Source organism: Crotalus tigris, unplaced genomic scaffold, assembly GCF_016545835.1.
Source record: "Crotalus tigris isolate CLP2741 ecotype Arizona unplaced genomic scaffold, ASM1654583v1 scf7180000024291.2576520, whole genome shotgun sequence".
NCBI classification, from domain to species: domain Eukaryota; kingdom Metazoa; phylum Chordata; class Lepidosauria; order Squamata; family Viperidae; genus Crotalus; species Crotalus tigris.
In genome coordinates, this window is record NW_024100464.1 from 2,069,506 (window position 1) to 2,095,743 (window position 26,238).

The 26,238-nt window shown below is 41.9% G+C and overlaps 1 protein-coding gene across 7 annotated transcripts in view; it reads right to left on the reverse strand.

Annotated features, from left to right (window-relative positions):
• The window catches only part of PBX1 (PBX homeobox 1), a 579,370-nt gene that overhangs the window by 122,057 nt on the left and 431,075 nt on the right, over positions 1–26,238 (reverse strand). For 2 of the 7 annotated variants that reach the window (XM_039324023.1, XM_039324019.1), the window contains one exon: positions 14,816–21,278. The exons of the other annotated variants lie outside the window; for them this stretch is intronic. Coding sequence is in view for 1 of the 2 variants with exons in the window: in XM_039324019.1 (XP_039179953.1) it covers positions 21,276–21,278 (3 nt within the window). In the remaining variant the exon portion in view is untranslated. Of the gene's footprint in view, positions 1–14,815; positions 21,279–26,238 lie in introns of those variants that run through there. 7 annotated transcript variants of the gene reach the window in all.

Genomic DNA, 26,238 nt, shown 5'->3' on the forward strand with positions numbered 1-26,238 from the left:
CAAGAAAGAACTGGAGAAGATAACAAAATACAAAGACCTACAAATAGAAATAGAAAGACTGTGGCCAAAGCAAGCAAGGGTAGTACCAATAGTGATAGGCTCCTTGGGTGCAATCCCAAAACAATTGGAGCACCACTTGAACACCATTGGTATTGACAAATTCGCTATTAGTCAATTGCAAAAGGCGGCCTTACTAGGAACTGCTTCCATCCTGCGACGATATCTGTAATACCGTCAAACATCCACATCTGCCTATCCCAGGTCCTGGGTAAGGACTCGATAGGTAGACAAAATGCCAAATCCAGTCTGAACATTTGGCTGACTGTGCGATGATCCATAATAACAACAACAACAACAACAACAACAACAATAATAATAATAATATAGAGACCGAGGGACTAATTCTGGCTGCACAAGACCAAGCCTTAAGGACAAATGCGTATAAAGTCAAAATTGAGAAGACAGCAACAGTCAGTAAGTGCCACCTATGCAAAGAAGCTGAAGAAACAGTGGACCACCTGGTAAGCTGTTGCAAGAAGATTGCACAGACTGACTACAAGCAGCGGCATGACAAAGTAGCAACAATGGTGCATTGGAAGATCTGCAAAAAATATCATTTGCCTGTAAGCAAAAACTGGTGGGATCAGAAAATAGAGAAAGTCATAGAAAATGATCAAATTAAACTGCTCTGGGACTTCAGAATTCAAACAGACAAGCACCTGCAACATAACACCCCAGACTTAACAATTGTCGATAAGAAAGACAAAAAAGTCTGGATAGTGGACATGGCAGTGCCTGGAGACAGCAGAATAGAAGAGAAAGAACTGGGGAAGATAACAAAATACAAAGACCTACAAATAGAAATAGAAAGACTGTGGCAAAAGCAAGCAAGGGTAGTATCAATAGTAATAGGCTCCTTGGGTGCAATCCCAAAACAACTGGAGCACCACTTGAACACCATTGGCATTGACAAATTCACTATTAGTCAATTGCAAAAGGCGGCCTTATAGGAACTGCTTCCATCCTGCGATGGGTAGACAAAATGCCAAATCCAGTCTGAACATCTGGCTGACTGTGCGATGATCGATAATAATAATAATGTTGGAAGGTCCCTAGTCATCTAGTCCAATCCTCTGCTCAGGCAGGAAACCATATACCATTTCTGACAAATGGCTGTCCAGTCTCTTCTTAAAAACTTCCAGTGTTGGAGCATTCACCGCTTCTGAAGGCAGGTTGTTCCACTGGTTAATTGTTCTGTCAGGAAGTTTCTCCTTAGTTCTAGGTTGCTTCTCTCCTTGATTAGTTTCCATCCATTGCTTCTTGTCCTGCCTTCAGGCGCTTTGGAGAATAGCTTGACTCCCTCTTCTTTGTGGCAGCCCCTGAGATATTGGAAAACTGCTATCATGTCTCCCCTCATCCTTCCCTATGAGGCTGAAAGAGTGGTTGTTGGGACAAGTGAGCCCAGCCACCCCAATTGTACCTCCTGATACTAGGGACAAGACTGAGGGTGAGGTTTCAACAGATCAGTTCTGTTGTGTAGTAGGGTTTTTTTGGAGGCATTAACCAGACCGATCTAATACAACATGATTTATTACAGCAGAAGCAGAACTGAACTTAACCAACAGAATGACAGCTATTTATACTTGCTGCTTCTAGGCAGTGACCAATCAAATCATAAGCTGTTTTCTCACTCAAACGTAAACTTAATTTTCCCTCCAAAACAGTTGGAGATACATTTAAATCAAAACACATTAACTCTTGATATCAATACATAACACCCCTTCTTTCTGGATAAAGCGATTTCTTGTACACTTGATGCACATAGTCTTTGGGATAGACCGGTGGGTTGCGAGTTCTGCCGGAACACCACAAGGCTGTTTGGGTTTCCATCTCGACTTGCCGGTTGTCCACACTGGGTAGACCTGTGTTGCTATATTCGTTTGAGTCATTTGATGGCAGAGGCGGTAGACCTGTCCGCTATGTCCATCCGAGTCATTTGACAGCAGAGGCAATACAAAGATCTGTGCTACCTCTGTCTCTGTAAGCACAGTCTCGGCAGGTGTGGACGATACTGGAATAGCAGCTTCACCTGGAGTGTCTACAGTCCTTTCCAAGTCTGTTCCTGAATTCTGCTTTGTCTGCTGATGCCGCAACTGGTCAATGTGGTGTCAGATCACATGACCATCATCCAGAGCCACCTCATATGATAGTGGCCCTGACACTTTAGTAACTGTAGCAGCCACCCAAGATGCCCTCTGCCCATAGTTCCTAGCCCAAATATGCTCACTCAGCTGTAGATTCCTGGGAGGCTTGGGTTGCGCCATTTCAGCAGCTATCCTGTCAGGGTGGAGGCGGTCTAGTTTTGTTGTGAGCCAACTTCCCCACATTAGTTCAGCTGGGCAGCGTCCCATTGTGGTGCTTGGAGTTATGTGCTGGCATAGAAGAAAGTTTTCCAGGTGATGATTCCAGTCTCCCTTAGTCAGTCTTTTAAGGGATTCTTTGGTGGACCTTACCATCCATTCAGCTTGACCATTGGAAACTGGATGGAACGGGGCCGAAGTGGTGTGTCTAATCATGTTAGCATTAAGGAAAGACTAGAATTCTGCTGCTATAAATTGTGCCCCATTGTCAGACACAATGACGTCTGGCAGTCCAAGTGTGGCAAATAGCCAGTGCAGTTCCTGGATAGCCCTGGCAGCAGTCATAGATTGGACAGGTACTACCTCTAACCATTTTGAATAACTGTCCACAACAATGAGGAATACCTGTCCCTGAAATGGACCTGCAAAGTCAATGTGCATGCAAGACCATGGGGCTTGCGTGGTCTCCCAGCGGTGCATAGGTGCCTGTGGCATTTCTGGACGGGTCTCTTGGCAGACCTGACAATGTCCTTGTCCAGGCTTGGCCACACAAGTAACTTCTTGCAAGTGCTTTCATTCTTAATGATACCTGGATGTCCCTCATGCAGAGATTCTAACACTATGGCTTGCAATTTGGGTGGAACAATTACTCTGCTTTCCCACAGCACACAACCTTTGTGGGCTGACAGCTCATCTTTTCTGCATGCATAGTGCTGAAACTCCAGGCCTGGTCTGTTTTCTGGCCACCCCCTCAACACTCAGTTGAGAACGCGGCTAAGTCAGTGGCAGTTTCAGCGGCCACATCTCCCATGGTAGGGGTGTCTTTGGAAGATCCTGGATTGCCAGGATGCGAGCTGCTGGGGCTGCATCTGGATCTGTGTGTGGCAGAGGCAGTCAGCTGAATGCATCAGCATGGCATATTTCCTTTCCAGGCTTATGGACTAGTCTGTATGAAATTTGACCATTTCAGCATCCTTGGTGACAGGATCTGCGGAGTCTGTTTGTCAGCTGTAAAAAGGTTAAACAGCAGCTTGTGATCTGTGAAAACTGTAAATGGTCGCCTGTATAAGAAGTCATGGAACTTCTTAATTCCTGCAACAATAGCGAGAGCTTCTTTGTCAATTTGAGCATAGTTTCTCTCAGCTGGTGATAATGTCCTAGAGTAGTAAGCAATAGGGGCTTCATGACCATCTGGCATTTGATGGCTTAACATTGCCCTAATGCCATAAGGCGAGACATTGCAGGCTAATGTCACTGGCAGTTTCTCGTTAAAGTGAGCCAACACAGAGCTCAAAGATAGCAGTGATTTGACTGCTCTGAATGCCTTGTCGTGCCCCAATGTGGTTTTTTGTCTAGCAGGTGGTGGAGTGGCTCTGCCAATGCTGCTTTGTGTGGCAAAAATGAATGGTAAAAGTTTAATAGTCCTAAGAATGCCTGCAGCTCCCCCTTGGATTTAGGTCTGGGGACTTGTTGAATGGCTTTGAGTTTAGCATCGGATGGATGGATTCCAGCAGCATCTATCTGGAATTCCAGGAACTCAGTAGAGTCCATGCCAATTTGGCACTTGTCCTTTTTTAACTTTAACCCCGCCTCATGGAACCTTTGAAGCACTGCCCTGAGACGTTCAGCTAGGACTGCCGCTGATTCTCCTGCAATTGGGATATCATCAAAACAGGGGCAGACGCCAGGTATGTTTTTTAATGTCCATTCCATAATGCTTTGGAAAAACCCGGGAGCTACACTTATCCCAAACTGCAGGCAGTGTACTCAGACTGTCCCTCTGTGGATGATGATGGTCTGCACTTCTGCAGTGGCATCATCAACTGGCAGTTGTTGGTATGCTTGTGCGAGGTCTAGTTTGGCAAATAGGCGGCCTCCTTGGAGTGAGGTGAGAATGTGGTTTACCACTGGAACTGGGTAAGTGTCTTGCTGTAGTGCCATTGATTGTTCACTTGTAATCTGCACAGATGCGGATGTCCCCATTAGGCTTCACTGGGGTCACTATGGGAGTCTCCCACAGGCTACTGTCCACAGGTTGGAGCACTCCCTGTTGCACTAGTTTGTCCAGTTCCACATCAATCTTCGGTTTTAAAGCGAAGGGCACTCTGAGCAGTTTGATTCTAATTGGAATGACTGCCAGGACAAGATTTAGGGAAATGGGCACCCCTCTGTATTGTCCTAGGTCAGAACTGAACACATCAGCATACTCTTGGCATACTGCTGCCAGGTCATCTGCTTGTGTGTGATGGATGCCTGTTACATGGATGCCCAGGATTTCGAACCAGTTCAATCCTATGAGACTGATGCACTGTCCATTGACGACTACCACATTGATGGGACCCCCAAACTCTTTGAATTTGACCTTTACAGTGGCTTCACTCCTAAAAGACACACAGCAATTTTGAAAATCAGTCAGGATAAGGCTTGACGGTTTGAGTTGAACTCGCCTCTTGCCTTGTCTACAAATATAATTGATAGAGCTGATCCGGTGTCTAACTCCATAGAACAGGGGGCCCCTTGAATTTCAACTTGAAGTCTCAACTTCTCTTTGAGGGGGTGTTGGACTCTCATCCGCTGAATACTTCTCCTCCCTGAACAATATCCAACCCTGTTCTGTCCCGGGGCCCATTTACCTTTCTGAGGTACATTTGCAGTGCTAGCTTCTCTCTGGTGACCTCTACAGACCCTGGTGATGTGGCCTTGCTTCCCATAGGCATGACACATGGCTGTGCGAAATCTGCACTCAGTTCTTTTATGTTGTCCTTTGCAACTAGCACAATTCAGAGGAAGGATTGCTTGTTCTATTGCATGATGCTGTCTAAATGGCTCTTTTTGCAACCGGTCAATCTCATCATCTTCTTCTGACTCATTCGGTCTCTCAGTGGTCTCCTGATGTATTGCTGCAGGGCTGGAGTGTGTCTTCTGAGGCTGAAAAGCCTTCACTGCTTCTCTGGCAGCTTCATCTGCCATGATTTCCTTCAGAGTGTCTTGGAAGGTCAGATTCGCCCTGGCAAATAGGTGCTGCTGCAACTCTCTGTTCAACAGTCCACAAACAAATCTGTCTCTGAGACGATCCTCCAAGTCAGGGAACTCAAAGTGGCATGATGCTTGACGAAATGCTGCCATGAACTCAGCTACTGATTCACCTGACTTTTGCTCCCGTTGTTCGAAAGCATGATGCCAAGCGATTATGGACAGCTTTGGCTCGAAGTGCTCTTTCAGCCTCCTCTTTAAGTCTACATAGGTTACTGACTCAATGTTTACTGGTGCTACCAAATTCTCGGCAATGTCAAATGTAGCCTGTCCACACGCACAGAGTAGAGTTGCCGCTTTCAACCTATCTTCTCTAACTTGGTTGGCCTGCAGGTAGTTATCCACCCTGAAGATGTAAGAGCTCCATTGCTCTGGATGTGAGACATCGAATTCATTTAGTCTGCCAAGCTTGGCCATGGTAGTAGTTCAGTGAGGTCCTGGACACTGCCTCTCTTGCTGCAATAGGAACTGAGCTGCCTAGATCCTGGGGACGGATCCCTCAGGACATGGTGCCTCCAGTGTGGCTTACTGGCAGACAGGGTGGGGATGTAGTCCCACCAGGACTCTTGTGCCTGGTCTAACACCCAATGACTTCAGACTTGAGTAGGCATCATCTCTCTCTTTCAGCAAGATCCCACCTTCATCGCCACTGTTGTGTAGTGGGGTTTATTTGGAGGCATTAACCAGACTGATCTAATACAACACGATTTATTACAGCAGAAGCAGAACTGAACTTAACCGACAGAATGACAGCTATTTATACTTGCCACTTCTAGGTGGTGACGAATCAAATCATAAGCTGTTTTCCCGCTCAAACTTAAACTTAACTTTCTCTCCAAAATAGTTAGAGACACTTTCCCTCCAAAACAGTTGGAGACATGTTTAAATCAAAACACATTAACTCTCGATAATCAATGCATAACAAGTTCTACCATAGGAACACGTAGCTTTCCCAAGAGTGACGAGAGAGGGCTAGAGACCGGCTTTGGATGTGGCAACATCTGTTCTCAAAAGATGAATTTGATGTGGGATGTGCTAAGAACTCTCAGCATATAATCCATCTACAAGAAGACAAGCCTTTCCGAGAGAGATCTCGATGGATTCCCTTAAGTGACTTAGATGACCTTAGAGAGCATTTAGTGGAATTGAAGAGGACTGGGATCATCCAAGGACCTCAAAGTCCTTATGCCTCTCCTATAGTGGTAGTCCGGAAGAAGAATGGATTCCTGAGAATGTGTATAGATTATCGTACCCTCAATCAGAGAACCATTCCAGATCAGTACACAACTCCTCGAATTGAAGATGGGTTGCATTGTTTATCGGGAGCAAAGTGGTTTAGTGTGCTGGATTTAAGGAGCGGCTATCATCAGATTACCATGCATCCAGATGATAGAGAGAAAACTGCTTTCATCTGCCCCTTGGGGTTCTATAAATTCAATTGAATGCCCCAAGGGTTATCAGAGACCCCAGCAACCTTTTAGAGACTCATGGAGTGGACTGTAGGAGATATGAACCTGATAGAGGTGTTAGTCTACCTAGATCAGGCATGTCAAACTCATGATGTCACATGACATCGGGTGACATATCGTAACTTTTCCCCCATTGCTGGCAATGGGGTGGGCATGGTTTCAGTGTGATACATCTGGCCTGGGGGGTGGCAGTTTGACATGCTTGATATTATTGTCTTTGGTGAGTGCTTGGAGAAGGTATTGACAAAGCTCCATGAAGAAGGATTGAAGCTGTCATTGGAGAAATGCCAATTTTACCAACCACCTGTCACATATATGGGTCATGTTGTCTCTGCAGAAAGGGTATCAACTGATCCCACAAAGCTTGAGGCTGTCACTTCCTGGCTCAGACCCCAAAATGTGGCTGAACTGCGATCATTTTTAGGGTTCTGCTCATATTATTGCAGGTTTGTTGAAGGGTTTGCAAAGATAGCCCGTCCTCTCAATGATCTGTTGAAGAATGAAGAGGTAGAGGATGTGTCTGGTTGTTTGAACCAGGTCCATCAGAATAAAGTACCCAGGAAGTCTCGAGAATCCATTCAGGCAGGGTAGACTGGGCAGTGCAAGCAAGCCTTTGACCAGCTAAAGTGGAGACTCACGAATGCCCATCTTGGTCTATGCAGACCCTAACTGTCCATATGAACTACATGTTGATGCTAGTCAGAATGGTCTTGGGGGGGATACTATATCAGGAACATGATAAACATGAAGCCCATTGCATACATTAGTAGGGGCCTAACTTTAGCTGAAAAGAACTATCCCACCCATAAGCTGGAGTTCCTAGTGCTTAAGTGGGCGGTAGTAGATAAGTTAAAGGACTACCTATATGGAGCAGAGTTTGAGGTTAAGACAGATAATAACCCACTCATGTACCTGCTCACAACTGCCAAACTCGATGCCATGGGGCATCGGTGGCTAGTTGCAGTCTCTGGGTTCAGATTCAGCTTGAGGTACCAGCCGGATGTAAGGGATAGAGATGCAGATGCCCTGTCAAGGAAGCCTCACAATCCCGAGGCACATGTTGGAGAATTTATCCAATTGACCCCTGATGGTATTCAAGCTCTGTATTAAGGGGTCAAACACCATGTTCCAGGAGCAATTTGGGGCAAAAGCAGTGAGAGTCACTACTGCAGGTGTTCCTAAACTGTACTGCAACCCCATTCAAGTTAGAGGGGAGGGTATGCCTGTTTTGACCAAGAAAGACTTGAAAAAGGATCAGGCAGAAGACCCCCTTTGTGGCCTATCTGCAAGGGTTTTGAGCAGTAGTCAGTGAGAGGCTCTGCTCACTGACTCGCCAAGAGGAGCTCAGTTGCTGAGCTGAGTGGGGTTGTTTACAGCTCCGGAACAGTGTGATTTATCAGAAGGGGCCTTCTGATGGGCCCTAGGAAAAGTGGCAACTCTTGCTCCCAGAAAAACATAGGGAAATGGTGCTGATTGCACTACATGATGAACATGGGCATCTGGGGCCAGAGAAGACCTTCAAGTTAGTGAGGGATCGGTTTTACTGGCCTTGTATGAAGATAGAGGTTGGAGACTATTGTTGATCCTGCCTGCACTGTATCCAAAGAAAGACCTTACTGTCCAGGGCCACACCAATGGGCCACCTGTAAAGTCATGGACTCCTGGATTTAGTGTGCATCAACTTCCTCTGTCTGGAACCAGATACAAGTGGACAGGGAAATGTATTGGTTGTGACTGATCATTTTACTCGCTATGCACAGCCTTTCCAAAAAAAAAGGATCAGCGTCCCCCACGGTGGCCAAGGTACTTGTAGAAAAGTTCTTTGTACATTATAGACTAACTCAGCGCATACATTCTGATCAAGGCAGAGATTTTGAAAGCAGGCTTGTCAAACAACTGCTGGACATTCGGAAGTCACATACCACTCCGTATCACCCACAAGGAGACCCACAGCCTGAGAGATTCAATCATACCCTTCTTGACATGTTAGGGACATTGACTGCAGAGAAAAAGCAACATTGGACACAACACATTTCTACCATTGTACATGCATATAATAGCACGAAAAAGTATGCTACCGGGTATTCTCCATATGTAGAGGTGAGAGACAGGCAAAGGTCGTGTGCAGAACACTGCCATCCAAAGCCTTTGTACCCGTCTTCTCTGCATCTATCTTCCCCGCTCACATCACCATAGTGATGTGAAAGTATGTAGGTCTGTGTGACCTTGACCAGTTTGATAAGGCTGGCTTGTGAACAACAAGTTTCCCTGTTTATGGCCTCTAGCTTTTTACTCTTGAGGATTGGTAAAGGATTTTAGCCAATGAAATGCTATTGCCATGCAGTAACTTTTGCTATTTGTAAAACTCTATAAAAACAAATAAATGCTGTGTGCGAGCGGCCATTTCTTTGCACCCTTCAATGACTAAGCACTGATTACTATAGCTGGTGCCCTCAGCAGGGACATTTTGTTTTGGGACCCCTACGGGAAGAAGCAGCTGCCAACATACTTACCATTGTCTGGAACAGGCCCTAAGTGCACTTTTGTCTTACCAGACCCCTCAGTGAGTAAGTATGGGCTGCAAGTTATCTCGGCCCCAGCAAAGGCAAGGACAGGCATGGAGGAACTCAGATTCCTCCTACAACCTGGGGCAGACACAAGGGAGCTGGTGGGCGGAGATAGGAAAACAGTGTTCTTCGAATCCTGACCATCGGACGCTTAGGCTAAAAGATAGAGCATAAATTACATCTTGAACCTTGGGCTCCAGTATAAACATCTATAGTATTCAGTCCCGTCAGGCAAGGGGGAAAAAATGGCCCCAAATACTTCAGAAGGGCAGCAATTAACTATCAGCCCCCCTTCTGCTTGCAACTAAGTAAAATTTATTCCTCCTAAAAACATCTTTAATTGGATTTTCAGCTTCTTCTGAGGAGGCTAATTCGTTTGCTGATTAGTTAGAGACATAAATCAAAATGTACTCCCCTCAACAAAGTGTTTTGAGCAATCAGAATGCTTTGAAACTCTATAATCTGTTAAGTTAACTCTGTCAGACAAACGTCTGGTTGTGTTTTGTGTTATGTGTGTGTGTGTGGCCACTCAGAACATTATGCTTGGGCTTGGAATGGTGAGAAAAATGGGAAATGATTAGGGCCCTCAAAACCACTTTTTGGTTGAAATCACTTTGTCATTTTTCTCGCTTCTTGCAAGACAAGTTATATGTCTAAATAAATGTTGTTGTAACAGTATTTGTGTATATACATTTGTCTGTGTTATTTCCAAGACTTGGAAGAGGCTCAAAACCCTCTCTGATAACAACAATACAAAAAGGCCTTGCTAAGAATATATGGTTTGCCTGGAGAAAGTATGAAATGAAATGTGGAATGGTTTTATGCAAAGTCAGTATGGAACTGAATGAGTTAATTTGTTGAAGTGTGTGTTAGCCTTGAAAACCCACCCATTTTTTTCCCCAAACTGTGAAAATAATAGTAAATATTTGTATGAGAAGAATTTCATGGAGAATGTATGAGAGAATTTATTGAAAAATGCATAAGAAGAGATGAAACTATTTTTTGGTGGTGAGATTCCCCCCCCCCCTGTCTCTTTCGGCTGGCTGCGTTGCTTAAAGAGTAAGAGACTGGAAGGAGGAGGGGGAACTGTTCGTTTAAATTTTTTTTTCCTCTGCTTGGAATTGTAATCTGAGAAGAATGGAGTGAATCTGAAACTTGACATTCACCTATGCAGTTTCGGCAAATAAATTTTTTACTCAAAAGAGGAAACAGTAAATGTTGGACAATATTTTTTATATCCAACAACCAAAAGAACTAACTGAATTACTTTGTTATAGATGTATAAATGTTTAACTTTGCTTAAATTGAAGCACCAAAGATACAATTTAATTGGCTTTCAGAAATATAAAATGATTTAGGATTGCAATAAGTCCCAGAAAAAATATAGTTGCACAAACTGATGACATCATGAATACTAATTTGTGGACAGAATTCCACACTTTGAATTTTTCCTACTAGTAAATCACCTAACGAAGTATTAACTGTAATAGAAGTGCAGAAAGTATATTGGATTGAATAATATTTACTTATCCCACATCCCATTCCAAAATGTTTATTTTTTATCCAGGTGGTTGCTAAAATGATAACCTTAGGACACACAAGAGCTTGCCGTCGAAAAGGAACTGATTATTAATATTGTTTTCAAAGATAACTTATCTCTTTAATGTACTTTAACTGACTATATAGGCTGTATTTCATATCATTTGCCTAATGATCTTTGACTTGCTTGTTTAATGACTTTTTCCTTTCCAGTCTAGCCACTGCTTTCTTCCTCTTTCTCCCTTGCCACAAGGTATTGCTTTTTCTGATGGAGGGTGAATGAGAGGAGCAATTGCTTACACTACAATGCAACCCTTATCACAATGCTCAGAATTATCTACTGTTATTTTAGCTTTTAAAACCTTTTCTCAACAGTCTTTTAACTTAATCTCTGACTCTCATTATGTGTGCCAACTTACTTTTACTTCTTCAGGTGCTTACATCACGCCCAGGATTGACCCCAATCTTATGACTTTGTTTTTAACTTTGCAGCAGCTGCTCCAGAACTGAAAGCATTTATAATTTTGTTTCTCTTTTTTTTTTGTAAAAATTTTTATTTTCAATTTTACAATACATAACAATCTTACAAATACTTCAGATAAAAAATAAAACAAATTGATTCACACCACATTCGGTCTTGCTCGCCCATTTCCCCCCAAACCTCATCCCACCTCAAACCAACTTACTTCTTTCCCTCTTTTTCTTCACTCACCCCCTCTCCACCTTCCTACTTACTTCTCACCTTCTTCTTCTCCCTCTTGATGTGGTCCAGGGGAAATGCCCGAGCAGTTCCTCTCTCAAAATTAAAACATTAATATTATATACAATAAGACTATTTCTACTTTATCTGAACTACTTAAACTTCAACCCATCCACCTCCCACCCCCCTCCCCCCGACTTCCCAGAGCAAAATACAGGATTATGCAAACATATTAAACATAATCTATTTAAGTTTACTAATTACATAATGAACAAAATCATAAAAACCGTTAACTCTCTTCAAACTTTAACATCATAAGTTTATAAACAAAATCATTACTCATAGAATAAGTGAAACTTTGTAGTTCCATATTTCTTCTGAACATATTCTATCCATCTTCTCCATACGTTAAAATATCTCTCTTGTGAATGGTCCTTTAAATAAGCAGAAATTTTAGCCATTTCTGCAAAATTAGAAACCTTAAATACCCATTCTTCTAAAGAAGGCAGAGTATCCTTCTTCCAATATTGACCCACCAGTAATCTTGCTGCTGTTATTAAATTCAACATTAAAATAGTTTCTTTAACATTAAAATCCACAAAAATTCCCAAAAGAAACAGTTGGGGAGTAAACTTAATCTTCCTTTTAAAAACCTTTTGAATGTTCCACCAAATCATAATCCAGAAGGCTTTAATAACTTTACAAGTCCACCAAACATGAAAATAGGTTGCATCCAAGCAACCACATCTCCAACATTTAGGTTGCAGGTTCGGGTACATACAGGACAGCTTTTTAGGATCCAGACGCCATCTATAAAACATTTTATAAAAATTTTCCCTCAAATTCTGGGCCTGCGTAAATTTAAAATTTCTAGTCCAAATTACTTCCCATAAATCCAACGAGATCGGTTCTTGAATATTCTGGGCCCATTTAATCATACAATCTTTAACTAACTCTGTTTCTTAATCCAATTTTATTAACTCATTATAAATTCTTTTAATATGGGCACATTTCTGATCCTTGATCTGAATTACCAAATTTTGTTTCTCATATACACAATCACTCCTCCCTTCCTGGGCCTAATTTTTTTTTGTATGTCTTTTTTATGTCTTTTATGTGGTTTTGCCTCTAATCAACTATGACAAATGGATGTTATCCATGTTCTCTCTTTTTGGCTTCCTAGAAATGTATATTCATAAATAGGTATTTAGGAACAATTTCCCCCACCTCTATGAGGGGAAACAGCTTCACATGTTATTTTTCATCTTTTTTTGGCCGTTACCGCCCTGGGTAAACCCTCTTCCCTAAAAACTGACAATGGGCCAGCCTATTCTTCAGTGGCCTTTCTACAATTTTATACAACCTGAAATATTGTTTTTACTCATGGTCTTCTCTATAATTCCACGGGTCAAGCTATCGTGGAACGTGCTAATTGGTCTTTCAAGGACTGCCTTCACAAACAAATAAAAAAGGACGGATTATCTAGGATACCCAATTTGTCGTGGGTAATACAACAGGTTCAAAAAGTATTATTTATATTACACCAATTAAATATTTCCATTCAAAATTTGGCCGCTTATCAGAGACACTTTCAACAGAAAACAAGCTTGCCTCCACCTCTGGTATATTATCGGGCATTACCAGACAAAGCATGGTTGGGACCAGTCCCTCTGATCACTTGGGGGTGGGGCTACGCTGCTGTGCTTGCTCCAACAGGACCTTTGTGGATTCCAGCACGTTGTGATCACCCAGCCAGGGATGTCGTGGCACCAGTCCCTGGACCCAATCCCAGAAATGGCAAGGGTGACTCTACAGATGGCACAGCAAGTAATCCAATTCTGACATGCCAGGCAGCCAGTGACGTGGGAGATGTAAAGAACTTGATCCCCAAGAACCTGTGTGCTGCCATTTTTGCGGTTTTAACTGCAAATTTCTTATCCATCATTTGTTTATGTCTGATCATTAACATCTGCCCTTTGACAACTGCAACTGTCATCTCACTCAAACAATCATTCAAGCAACGAATGAAGCAAAATCTAACATCACACAAAATGACTTCTTTTGTTTATCTGAAATGTATGACATGGAAAATTTGCTTTCTACATGTTTAGTCTTTGTTTGCACCCCTTCTGCAGTAATTCAAAACTTCACTGACTCTGGGAGGTTATTGCTTAAAAAACCTCACTGTCATCACATTGGCTCACCTGCTTTAAACTGCACAGCTTCAATAGAGACTTCCTTTCATTTTGGACATGCTTGGCTACTGCAAGGAGGGTTTTTTACGTGTGGTCAAGAAACTTTAAATTATATTCCTGCTAATATTAGCGAAGCACAATGTTGCCTCAGCTGCCTGATTCCTGTTTTGCTTTCCAAACAACAAGTTCACATGAACCAATATCCACGTGGTGTCATGCTAGACAACACTTGTGACTCTGAGACAACCTTACTTTGTAGCATTGGCTATATCTCTAGTGGGCGTGCCAGGACTTGATGTTCGTGCTCACCTCAACATTAATGCTATTACATGAAATTTGGCAAAAACAATTAATACTACTTCTTCAACTATTTCAGCGATCAACCATGAACTGCAAAATTTGAGAAAAGCTATTTTGCAAAATCACGCTGCAATTGATTATTTGCTTCTGCACCAGCATTTGGGTTGTAAACGTTTTGAGGAAATGTATTGTTTCAATATTTCTGATAATTCATGAACCATCCAGCACCAGATTTATATTTTACACAATTTGGCCCCTGATTTTAAAATTGGTACCTTAGGATCTTTATGGGTGCTGTTTATGTAATGTATTTCTTTCATTTTGCAATATATGTATTAGAGCTTTAAATCCCAGTAGATCTTCTCTCACATTGCCTCAGGGTCAAGTTTTGGCCCTATATAAACAACTGCAAGGATGCTCCTCTCCTGATTATAATCCTTTTATTAACCCCGCTTATGGCGATATTTCGTCTAACAAAACAAAAAAGAGTGAGATGTAGAGGTGAGAGACAGGCAAAGGTCATGTGCAGAACACTGCCCTCCAAAGCCTGTGTACCCCTCCTCTCTGCATCTATCTTCCCCCGTTCACATCACCATAGTGATGTGAAAGTATATAGCTTTTTACTCTTGAGGATTGGTAAAGGATTTTAGCCAATGAAATGCTATTGCCATGCAGTAACTTTTGCTATTTGTAAAACTCTATAAAAACAAATAAATGCTGCGTGCTAGCGGCCATTTCTTTGCACCCTTCAATGACTAAGGACTGATTACTACACCATATCGACTGATGTTTGGCAGGGAGGTTCAGCTGTCGGTAGATATAGCATTTGGCATCTCAATGGATGAAACTTCATTCAGTTCACACCGCAATTATGTAGACAGGTTGAGGAGGAATCTGAAGATGGCATATGAGAAGGCTGTAGACGTTTCAGAGGTTCAAGAACAGAGAAACAGGAGGAATTATGGTCTGAAGGAGAGGATTCAAGATTTGCAACCTGGTGATTAGGTATTACTGAGAAATCTGGGCATTCCTGGGAAGCATAAACTAGCAGACCAATTAAGTTTTCAGTCATACATTGTCAGTGAGAAGCTACATGGATTGCCAGTGTACCAGATTTGACCAGAAGGGAGCTGAGGCCTCTGAAAGCATGGCACTGAAATCATCTATTGCCTCTAAATGAGGCGATATGAGTCTCTCAGCATCTGCTCCAAAAACAACTGACTATGCCTGACAAGGAGGAGACCAGTGACTCAAGCACAACCTGATTCATCCATGAAAGGAGAAGAGGAGGACACAGAAGAGGAAGAAGGTTGTATGAACTGGTTATGGTCATTGGAAAATATTGCAACAGCTCCCCCTGTATCAGACACTGAAATGGGGTTTGAGCAGCTCAGGCCAGATGCTCCTGAGTTTGTATCTGAAACTTGGGAATGGGGAGAAGTTCTTAATGGAAGGCTGACAAGCAGTCTGAGGAGCTGCCAGAACTGGAGAGAGTGCCACCCGCTCCAGGGGATCATGGGCTGGAGGAGCCTATGGAGACAGTCTCAATCCTTTCACATGCCTCACAACAACCAGAACCAGGGAATGGACCTCCAATCCCGGAGATTTTTGGGTGCGGAAAGTCCCAGGAGGATTTTCATTACAGCCGAATCCAAAGTACAGAGATCAAAATGAGTGATACATCCAAATAGAAGACTGACATATGATGCTCTTGGCCACAGCACAGAAGAGGCAGTACTTACTGCTAGACAAAATTCTGATCCATCCTCGGACACCCAGACTCTTGGTAAGCATTTCTTTAGGGGACCAAAGAATTTTTGGGTGGGGGGAGTGTGTAGTAGAGAGGGAGTGGGAGGGGGATTGGCACTGGCTGGGAGGCTTTGCTGGAGCTCTGTGGATTTGGCAGAGAGTTCGGGAGCTCCGGCAGCCTCCGCAGTGGCTGGTGGCAGGGCAAGGCTCTTGGGGAGGGATTTTTAAAGGGGGAGATTGACTGGGGGGAAAGAAGATTTTATTTTCTCTTTTCTGAGAGGCAAGCCAGAAGGAGGGAGAGCGAGGTAGGAAGTTGGCAAAAAGGTTTTTTTTTTTATTATTCCTGGTTTCTGTGTGGCAAGCCAGACAGAGGGAGAGTGAGGGAGGAGGTTGGTTGGGTTTGTTTTTATTCTTTTTGGTGAGTAAGCTGGATGGAGTGGGGGGGATAGAGATAGAGAGGTTTCTGTAGAACAAGCTTGAAGGAGAGAAGGGAATGGGAGTAGGAGAGGATTCAATGGAGAAACGCCAAAGAGAGAAGAAGAGATAGAACAAGGGAGGTTCCTATGAGCAGCTGAGAAAGACTGACCATCATTACCTCACATGAGCTGCCTGCCAGAGACTGACCATCATCATCTCATGTGAGCTGCTACTACCAGAGATGGGAGCAGCCTATTGACAGAGACTAACTACAATCACCTATTGTGAGCTGCTTGCCAGGGACTGACTACCATCTTCACCTCACATGAGCTGCTGCTGCCAGAGACTGACCATCATCGTTTCATGTGAGCTGCTGCTGCCAGAGACTGACCATCATCATCTCACATGAGCTGCCTGCTGCCAGAGACTGACCATCATCATCTCACGTGAGCTGCCTGACAGAGACTGACCATCATCACCTATTGTGGGCTGCTGCTGACAGAGACTGACCACCACCACACCACGTTCCTCTGTCAAGCAGAAGTGTCCAAGTAAGGGATCCCTTGGACTAGCAGCCAGACTAAGAGGGCCAGGAGAACTCGGACTTCAGTGATCCCTTCGGGGGTGGTGCTACACATACATAGCTTACATAGCTAATCTTGCTGATATTATTTTGAAGAAATAATTTGGAACATGATCTCATTTTGATTCAAGACATAATCCTAGATTACTGAATAGGGCTCTTATTTAACCTCAAAGATGTTCTTTGTGGTAAATATCTTTTCAGGATGTAAAAAACAGCAGAAATAATTTTAAATTCAACAGAAATGTCAGATACAATCCAGAGCAAATAAAATTCTATATTAGAGCTGCTTTTCTCCAAAATAAAAGTCACCAAATTCATTCTTCTTTAAAGACATGACTAATATTTAATTTAATTTTAAGTCCTTATAAATTGCATATTACACATATTGTAGAGTACTTCTATTATCTCATACCAATATTTTTCAACTAAGTATTCCCATAATAAATTGCAAATCATGAATTATTGAATGCCTAAGTGCTATATCCAAAGGAAAAGGAATGGAAAAGAGAAAAAAGAAATATTGCCTGTTTAAAGCTCTCATTCCAAGAGTTCCATAGCAGCACATTTTAAAGTCTGTTCTTGAAGGCTGAAATGTCTGTATGCAGTACAAATAAATTTTTGTGCTTAATTGCAATCCCTGAAAATATAAGAAACCATGATCAAATGCCCCCTGCCCCAACTCCATGCTAAATAAAGAACCTATTTTCAAGGATCATCTGATCAGCTCAGCCTGCTGTCATGTGGCTGAAAATTAGCATGGACAAAAACAAACAAACAAACAAAAGGCCATATACAGGGCCAAGCTGTCTTAACAAATAAATCTCAAGGATTATCAGTATTTTGACTAACTGAAGTACATCAAGCAGGGACAGATACTAACCTTTGCTAAGGGTGATCAAGTTCTGTTCACTGAAATGCCTATTCACATTCTGATGAAAAGAACAATGGTTCCTGCCAATGAACAACTAATCTGTGATCTCTTTTGAGCTCCCACCTCTGCTAGAATTCTCCTCACATGATCACATTACTCTATGCATTTGATACAAACCAGATATAAAACCCAGTTTGAAGTTTTGTTTTCCCCATTTGTAATATCTGTCATGTCTAAGTGATTTCCAGAACTGCAAAATTCTGCTCTGCCCTCAGTCTTAAGGAATGCACCTTTTTGATACAAAATTAAGGTAATTACTTCCACAAGGTTGGCTAAAGTTTGACTAACCCATTTGCCCAGATGGCTGGTGTTTCTGGATATTGTGGTTTACAGATTTTCAAGCCTAAGAAGGATCACTCTCATTCCCCAAACAGAGACAGGTAACAGCAAACCATATCTGCAGGGACTGCACATCTGCCCAGCTTGCTCTGCTCCCACATTATTTACAGGACAGAGGCAGCTCATTGTTTACTATCTCCTAGAGGATGCAACCAGCTCATGCACTTCCACTTTCTGACCACAGCAAGAGGCAGCAGCAATTACCAAAGATTATCAGCTCAACAATGACAAGCTGCATAAAGAGAGACACTGAGCCAACGCTGCCGCCCGGAGACTGGCATATTCAAGTACACTTAGGACATTAATAGCAATTTGCGTGCCATCACTGAGGGAACACCACAATGGCCCTGTTGGCAGGCTCTTATTTTGAAGCCTGTTATTTGTTGGAGTTACAAGCTATAATCACAACAGAAACTTTCAAAACCCTTATCTTCGATGACACACCAAATCTATTTCAGAACTGTAATTGCTATGTCACTGGAGAGTTTGCTGCTTAATGCACTCAAATGACATTTAGTGTTTGCAGGGTCATTATAAGAATCAGAAAATGTGGAGAAAAGAGGGAGGGAGGGAAGAGTCTTCTATTGTGCACTGAAATTATTTTTAGAAAGGGCTTTATTGCAGTTGCCCAATTAAACAGGAGGAATAGATATAATCTTTGTACAACACAGACATTCTTATTATTTAAATTATTTACCCCCATTCCAGGGTTTCTGAAGAGATGCTCTGAGAATCAAGAACATGCCCTTCCTCATTGCTGGGGAGATGCTCAGTTGCCCCCAGTGCCTTTGAAAGACACAGAATCTTTAGGAAATAAGTGAACTCAACATATATGTCCAATTTTCACTTTGGGGAGAAAACTTTGGCGCTTTCCCACCAGACACCAGCCCTACCACCAAATGAGAAGGTACAGTAGCTCCATTTAACTACCACTTAATTATTAGACTGTTTGCTGGCCTCACATGCTATTGTTTTTGTCCTCATCCCCCATGCAATTTCAGAGCTGACATAAGATTATTGTTTCAGATGCGATTTTATTATTGATTTCCTAGATATGTTGTTCAGGGACTAATTCTGAGTAACTTCAAGCACTGCTGGATCCTCTCCGGAAGCTCTCTCCTTACAATAGAAAAGTTATGGAGGATAAATCTAGGATTCACATGGAGACTGCCACATGCTGTGGAACATGGATGCTGTTGTGTCCTGAGCCTGCAAATGCAGGCTCGGGACATTGCAAGGTTCCCGGGCAATTGCAAAAGCTGCCCGGGACCAGACTGAGTGGCGGCGACCAAGCGCACATGCGTAAGGCGCAAAAAGTGCCTAGTAATGTTGCCATCTTGTCTGGGGAATGGGGATGTATAAAAGGAGGCCTGTGTGCCTTTGCTCGTTGTTGGAGTTTGAAATAAGCACAATAAAGAGCTGTTCCAGGAACATGTGTATTTTTCATTCGCCATCGCCCCCAGGATTTAACAGATGCAATAGCATTTAGACTTATATACTGCTATACAGTGCTTTATAGCACTCTCTTAGCGGTTTACAACATTAGCGTATTGTCCCCAACAATCTGGACCCCCATGTTACCAACCTCAGAAGGATGGAAGGCTGAGTAAATTTTAAGCTGGTCAGCACTGAGCTCCTTGCAGTGGACAGAGTTAGCCTGCAATATGGCATTCTAACCACTGTGCCACCCTGGTTCCTACATAACTGTAATATAATTCTGTGTCATACCAAGATGAGAAATCTTCATTCCTCAGAACATGCTTTCTCTTCCACCTCTCCCCCACTCTAAATTTTGCACAGAAACGTTTATTACAACTGTATATCAATTCCCATCATCAAATTACACATGGGGGGGGAGAGAGAACATACACAACAAGAGCCATTTTTAAAAGAATGTGCTCACAGCTCTCTGCACCAATTTCAGTCACAGTTAGAAGACATGAACCTATCAGTCCTAGTCCTAGCTCATCTGCAAATTTCACCCAGTTTCTACTAAAAAAAAGCAAACAGAAAACCCTTAAAGTAATCATTTATGGATCATGTATGCACAAGAAGTCCAATTCCAGTAACTTATACTGAATTTCTTAATCAGATGTCTCAGGCAATCTATCTGGCCTCTACCCAATTTGCAAAAGAATATATTCCAAATCTGCCTGCTGCATTTGTGCAACTTATTAGGAAACAAGAAGATCTTTTCTGTTAAAGAAAGCCAGTCTAATATATTAGGCAAAAGTAAGAAAATACTAAGTCTTGGTAACTTGCAAGGTCCAATTTAGATAAGCAGCCATTCATGCGTGCAGATTCCTGACCTTCTATTTGATATCATCTTTTTTCAAGTAATGTTTAGTTTGACCCTAATTCTAGATCCGATTCTGGGGAGGCAAAGGAATCTGTTTCAGGTATTTGCTGCAAAATATGAAATGGAAAAACTGTCTTTGGATTATGTGGCTAAAATGGAACTATCAAACAACAAAAAAGAAGGTGAGACTAAGGAATCTAAAAAGCCAGCAACAGCTTACTGTCATTGTAGACTAAGTGAGAATTTCAACTGCCTCAAAGGTTTGCTCATCGAAGATGACACTGGAATAAGTTTCCCAACATTTAATCTAATAGTTGACTAGAATAGTAAAATATTTTATTGAAATTGTATTTCAATTAATAAGGCAGTAGTAAAAATATCACAGTGTACTTACTTTACAAAAATGAGAATTTAAATTAATCAGCTTCTTAAAGGAGCATTCTCTCCTTTTCATTCAGAGATAGAAGATAATGCCTCTTCTAAGATGGTGTATACTTTAATGCAGGTATGCATCAACGTAAGCAAAGCATGTTTCCTGCCTTTTTCTGGTTTGTTTTGTCTCTTCAAGTTATTGTTGACTCCTGGGGATTGCCTGGACAAGTCCCTTCAATTTTCTTGGCAAGGTTTTTCAGAAGCGGTTTGCCATTGGCTCCTTCCTAGGGCTGAGAGAAAGTGACTGGCCCAAAGTCAAGTAGCTGGCTTCATGCCCAAGGTGGGACTAGAACCCACAGTCTCCCAGTTTCTAGTCTGGTGCCTTAACCACAACACCAAACAGGCTGTCATCTTGCTTCTTACTAATAAAAAAATGAGAGATTAATGAAAATGAAAATCTGTATGAATTGCCAATTAAATGTAAAACTTATTTAATTGGGTTTGTAATTCAACATACCAAAGAGGGGCTCTAGTTTGGTATTCTGTTTCTATTACTGTCAAGACTTGTATTTGAATCAAAGCCTTGCCCCCCCTCCTCAACTGGTACTGTCTTTCCCTCTGTTGACATGGAGATTACATACAGTAGGAAGATGGCTAGCAGCCAATGAAAATCTAAAACAAAAACAAAAACCTAAATTTTCCTTGAAAAGCCAAAATAATGAAATAAACTGAATTAGGATCATGTCATGCAATGTATTCTGGATTTTAATTTACATGAACATAATTACTGATTACTCATCAGCTTTTGGAACAGATGTATTTCTACCACTAAATATTTATATAATAAATATTTCCTCCTTGCAGATCATTTATTTCTGTTTTATTTATTTCACAAGATTTAAAATGATTCTGGAGGAGAGATGTAGTAACCATCTCTTCCAAGATCAAAGCTATACCTATGTATAGGGTATTGTTGAATTAACTTCACCCATTTTGTTGATTGTCAATTCCCAGCTATAGCAGATAAGAAACAGACCAGATGAGCAACTTCTACTTTCGTGTAAGGTTACATTAATTTGCAAATCCGAAAGCATAGATATCCCACTGTTTCCTTACAGCCTGAGAAGCTAGGGAGGATCCTTCTAAAGCCTCTTTCTCTGCCTCCTATGCAGCTACAGGCTATACATTCTCTGATTGTTCCCTAGATAGCTTCTCTCCCCCCTCTCTCGGGATCTTGCATAATATTATACTAATATAACATACATGGTATTCCAAATTAGTATCATCCCTTCCTGCTAATTGCTCTGGCCCTTGAACTATGATCACAATTGTGCCCATAATCTCAGTTGTTGAGTGAGGCAGTCATTAAGCAAGACACCCACATAACTACTTCACTCAACTATCACAATCCCAATATTCCAGTTGTGGACATTAAGTGATCAGGAAGCTTTATTATTTTTTAATTAGATATTTATTCTGTCTTTGTTACTTAATAACTAACTCAAGGCAGCAAGCATACCTTCCTCCTTCTATTTTCTCCACAACAACAACTCTATGAGATGGGTTGAGAGAATGACTGGCTCAAAGTCACTCAGCTGGTTTTCATGCCTAAGGTGGGGTCCTCATTTTTAAACCAGCACCTTAACCACTACATCAAACTGGATCTCTGATTATTAAGCAAAGCACAGGGGTGTCTCAAGGAGAGTGGGAGGCCCTGCATGAGGTGTATATAGAGTTGCTGAGTGTGGTGCAAAGCTGCAGCCACCCTAGCCTGACTTTGTGGCATATCACTCTGACCTGGGGCCTTCAGCAGTCACAGCCACCTGCCACAACCCTAGGCTTCAATTTCACCTCTGCCAGTGAGGAATGCACCTAAGTCCCCACACCTGTCTATCTAGCACCCTCCCCCCAAATTTAGGGCACCCTGCATGGTGGCACCTGATAACAGCACCAAGGCACTTGCCACTGCCCCAGGCCTTGACTTTATTGGTGGGGGAGAAAGTTGACAGGTGCAAAGAATCAAGACCATTCATAGGGTTGCAGCATAGAAGATTTATTCAAGCCTTTGCACAAGAATCTGGTCAACTAAAGTGCAATACTAAATTGGCGCCAGATCAGAGTCAACAGAATTCAGGAGGGATTGGACTTGGAGCACTTGTGGGAACACAACGACTCTAAGCTGATGATGCCTTTAATTCCGTTCCTCAGCAATCCCTGCTCTTTTTGTACAAAGTTGCAGCACCCTTGTGGTTGTAAGGATGGGTGCACTGCCAAGCACTCACATTTTTATCAGTGTTTGTGCTGCTGTAACTTCAGGGATGGGTCGAAACTTCCTTTATTTAGCACTGTTATAATTTCTAATTGTCACTGAATAAATGGTCTGAGGATTACCTGATGCCACTCAGTTTGCTCTTCTGATAGAAAATTCCATAATTTACTTGTATACGTACTTTCTTTGATCTGTTTTAAATGTTTCATCATATTATTTTTGTACTATACATAGAAATAAAGATTTCTTTTTCTACTTGTTTAGGGCCATGTATAATAATATAATACATCTACTCATGCTTTTCATTCCAATTTTCTTTGCATATTTGGTTATTTCACAGGTGATTCTCCTGTACATGACACCCAGTGTTTTGTGTAATGTGCAGGTGGTTAATACTCCGTTCTTCAAGTCTCTCTCTCTCTCTCTCTCTCTCTCTCCCATCCTCCCTCCCTCTCTCTCCCCCATTTTCCCTCACTCTGTTCTGGAGATCAGTTCTTGGGGTGTGTGTGAGGGTAAGGTTTGTTTGTAGATAAGTATCATATCTCATCATGATCCATCACTGATTCATTTATTCTTCAGCATTAAAGAGCCAGAATGGAAATGAATTAAACTAACACAAAGGTTAATATAAAATGATTGACTCTTTCATGTGGCATTTTCAAGCCTACTTTTTGCAATGGCTTTATATAAGCAGACATAATTGTCTGCACATGTTTGCTTCAGATTGCTTTGTTGTTCCACCTGGTGACATCAGACATGGTGCTAATAGGATACAAGTGCTGTATTATTCAGATGCAGCTGGTTTGGGATTGAAAAATAATTCAAATAACACAACAGTTCAATCTAAGAATGACTGCTCTTTCTCCTCTTCCACTTTACCAATCTGTGTTTTCCCCAATTCTTAATGAGGAGCCAATCCATCCATCCATCCATCCATCCATCCATCCATCCATCCATCCATCCTTTCCTTCTGTTTTTCTGGAATACTGATATAAATATTGATGAAATATTGAAATATATAACCATTAAAGGACATTCACTACAGCAGAGGATATTGAGGTGATAGGGATCAAAGTGAAATGCCCATGAAGACATATTCTCACCAATACAAAAGAATGCCCCTATTTGGGGCTGGTGAGCATTTTTTAAATTCCGAGAACTTTGAAAATACTCTAAGAAAAGGGCTGCCATGAGATTTGCATAGTATAAAATGGCTGCCATAATAGACATAACTAATTCCAAAATACCATTTATCAGAAGACATACTGGTGAGAGTTCCCCATCATCTTCCCTAACTTGCTCATCTAGCTAGCCTTTCCCAAGATACATTGCAGTTTATAGCATCTGTATTTTGCTGGGCAGATGAGCATTTTTTTTAAAGTATAGGGTTGCAATCACTTTTTCTATTCTAAAAATGCCTACTGGGCCTACATGGGGCCCATAGCATTTCTCAAAATAAAGATGATGTTATGCTGAGGGTAGGCTGTTTGTTCTGCAGCATGCTGTCTTCTCATTTTTTAATTAAGAAATTGAAATCTCTTCCTCCCCACCTTACCTCTTCCCACTAGACCACCTGAAGTACTTTTACTCCATCTATCTCACTTTGGTATCAGAATAAAGCTAGGAGAAAAGTGCCTGCAGGGACAGAGGTATAGGCTGAGTTGACAGATTGAAGGCTATGTCAAGCATGTTTACATGTCTGCCTCACTCACATAAAGTGGGAGGGAAAATCTAATTTTAATATTATAAAAGGGAGCATCTTCCTTACTTGTAGGTATTTTTTTCAGGCTTAATCTTATCTGCCAAAATAAGCCAATCTGGAATGAAAGTGCTTGGCAAAGAAACAAGGTGGGAAGGGGGTCTCATTAAATCTCCCTCCTTCCACTTTATATGTGAATAATGTTGTGTGGGCAGCCTATGTGACTGTCCTGTTTCTGTAAAATGAGTCTTTAGTGTGTAAAATAGCTCTGAATCAACTATGTTATCTTCAGCAATACCCCACCACCAAAGCAAAACCAAACATTCTCATGACTGAACAGTTGATCGGAAATCTGTACAGGTGGACCTCTAAACCTGAATATTTAAATATCTGGATTTTTCTCCCTACAATTCTGTATAGCTCAAAACAAACAAAGAACATAATGAAAGATATACAGTCTTGGCAAGCAGTTGTCATGAATTGCCTCACATAATATCTTACCCTTGATGCTTTTGTTTGAAATTGATACAAACTCATAGAGAATACCCACCCTCAGTGATGGTATGCCGTATAGTCCCATTGACAAAAGATTTGTTTAGTTCAGCAAAGCTTTGAGCATTAAAGGGAACAAAATTCCTGAATTTTCTGGAATAGATGAGTAAGAAATCTGTAAACCTCCCCCCCCCAAAAAAAACTGGCATTTGCATTGTCCAAGGCATGTATGAAAACAAAGAAGCAAAACACACTTTATCCTTCTACTAGTTTTAGGTCACCCCTTGAGTAGAGTTCCCTTTTTGACCTTTAAAAGTGGCAGAAAGAAGTCCCAACATTGTGTGTGGCAGCCTCCTTTTCCAGACAGTTTTCTGTCATCACTATTGAAATGGTAGATGATTGATCTGAGAAATGAAGTTGGATTGCTGTCCCAAATCTACATTCCGTTCTCCTTGTGACTGTCTGATCAATTTCACTCCGTAAGACACAGCTTGTCGCTATGAATTTTCATGCTAGTCACAAGCAGACAGCGCAAGTCAGAACAAGTAGAAGATGTCTCCATTCCACTCCAGCTTTCTTTTTCTTTCTTTAGTTGTTACATTATAACAATAATTATTGTTATAATTATCAGCCTGCTTATTAATCGGGTAGTCATCTGTTTTGTTCTTTGACAGTGATTGGAGTGGGAAAGAGAACTATTCTATTTTTTGATAGCATGTTCAGCTGAATTGGGTCTCAGCCTTTGGCCATCTTTTTGGAGATGTCTGCATCCTGCTTTGTGGTGATATACCCTATTGCCACTGCAATAGGTGTCACCTGTTTAGTAGCCTCTCTCAGCAGAACGCAAGTGGCCGCAGGTGCCATGTGAATGCTGATTCTGTCTGACAGCTGTAGACGCCAGCTGCCTGTACAAGGCCTGCCC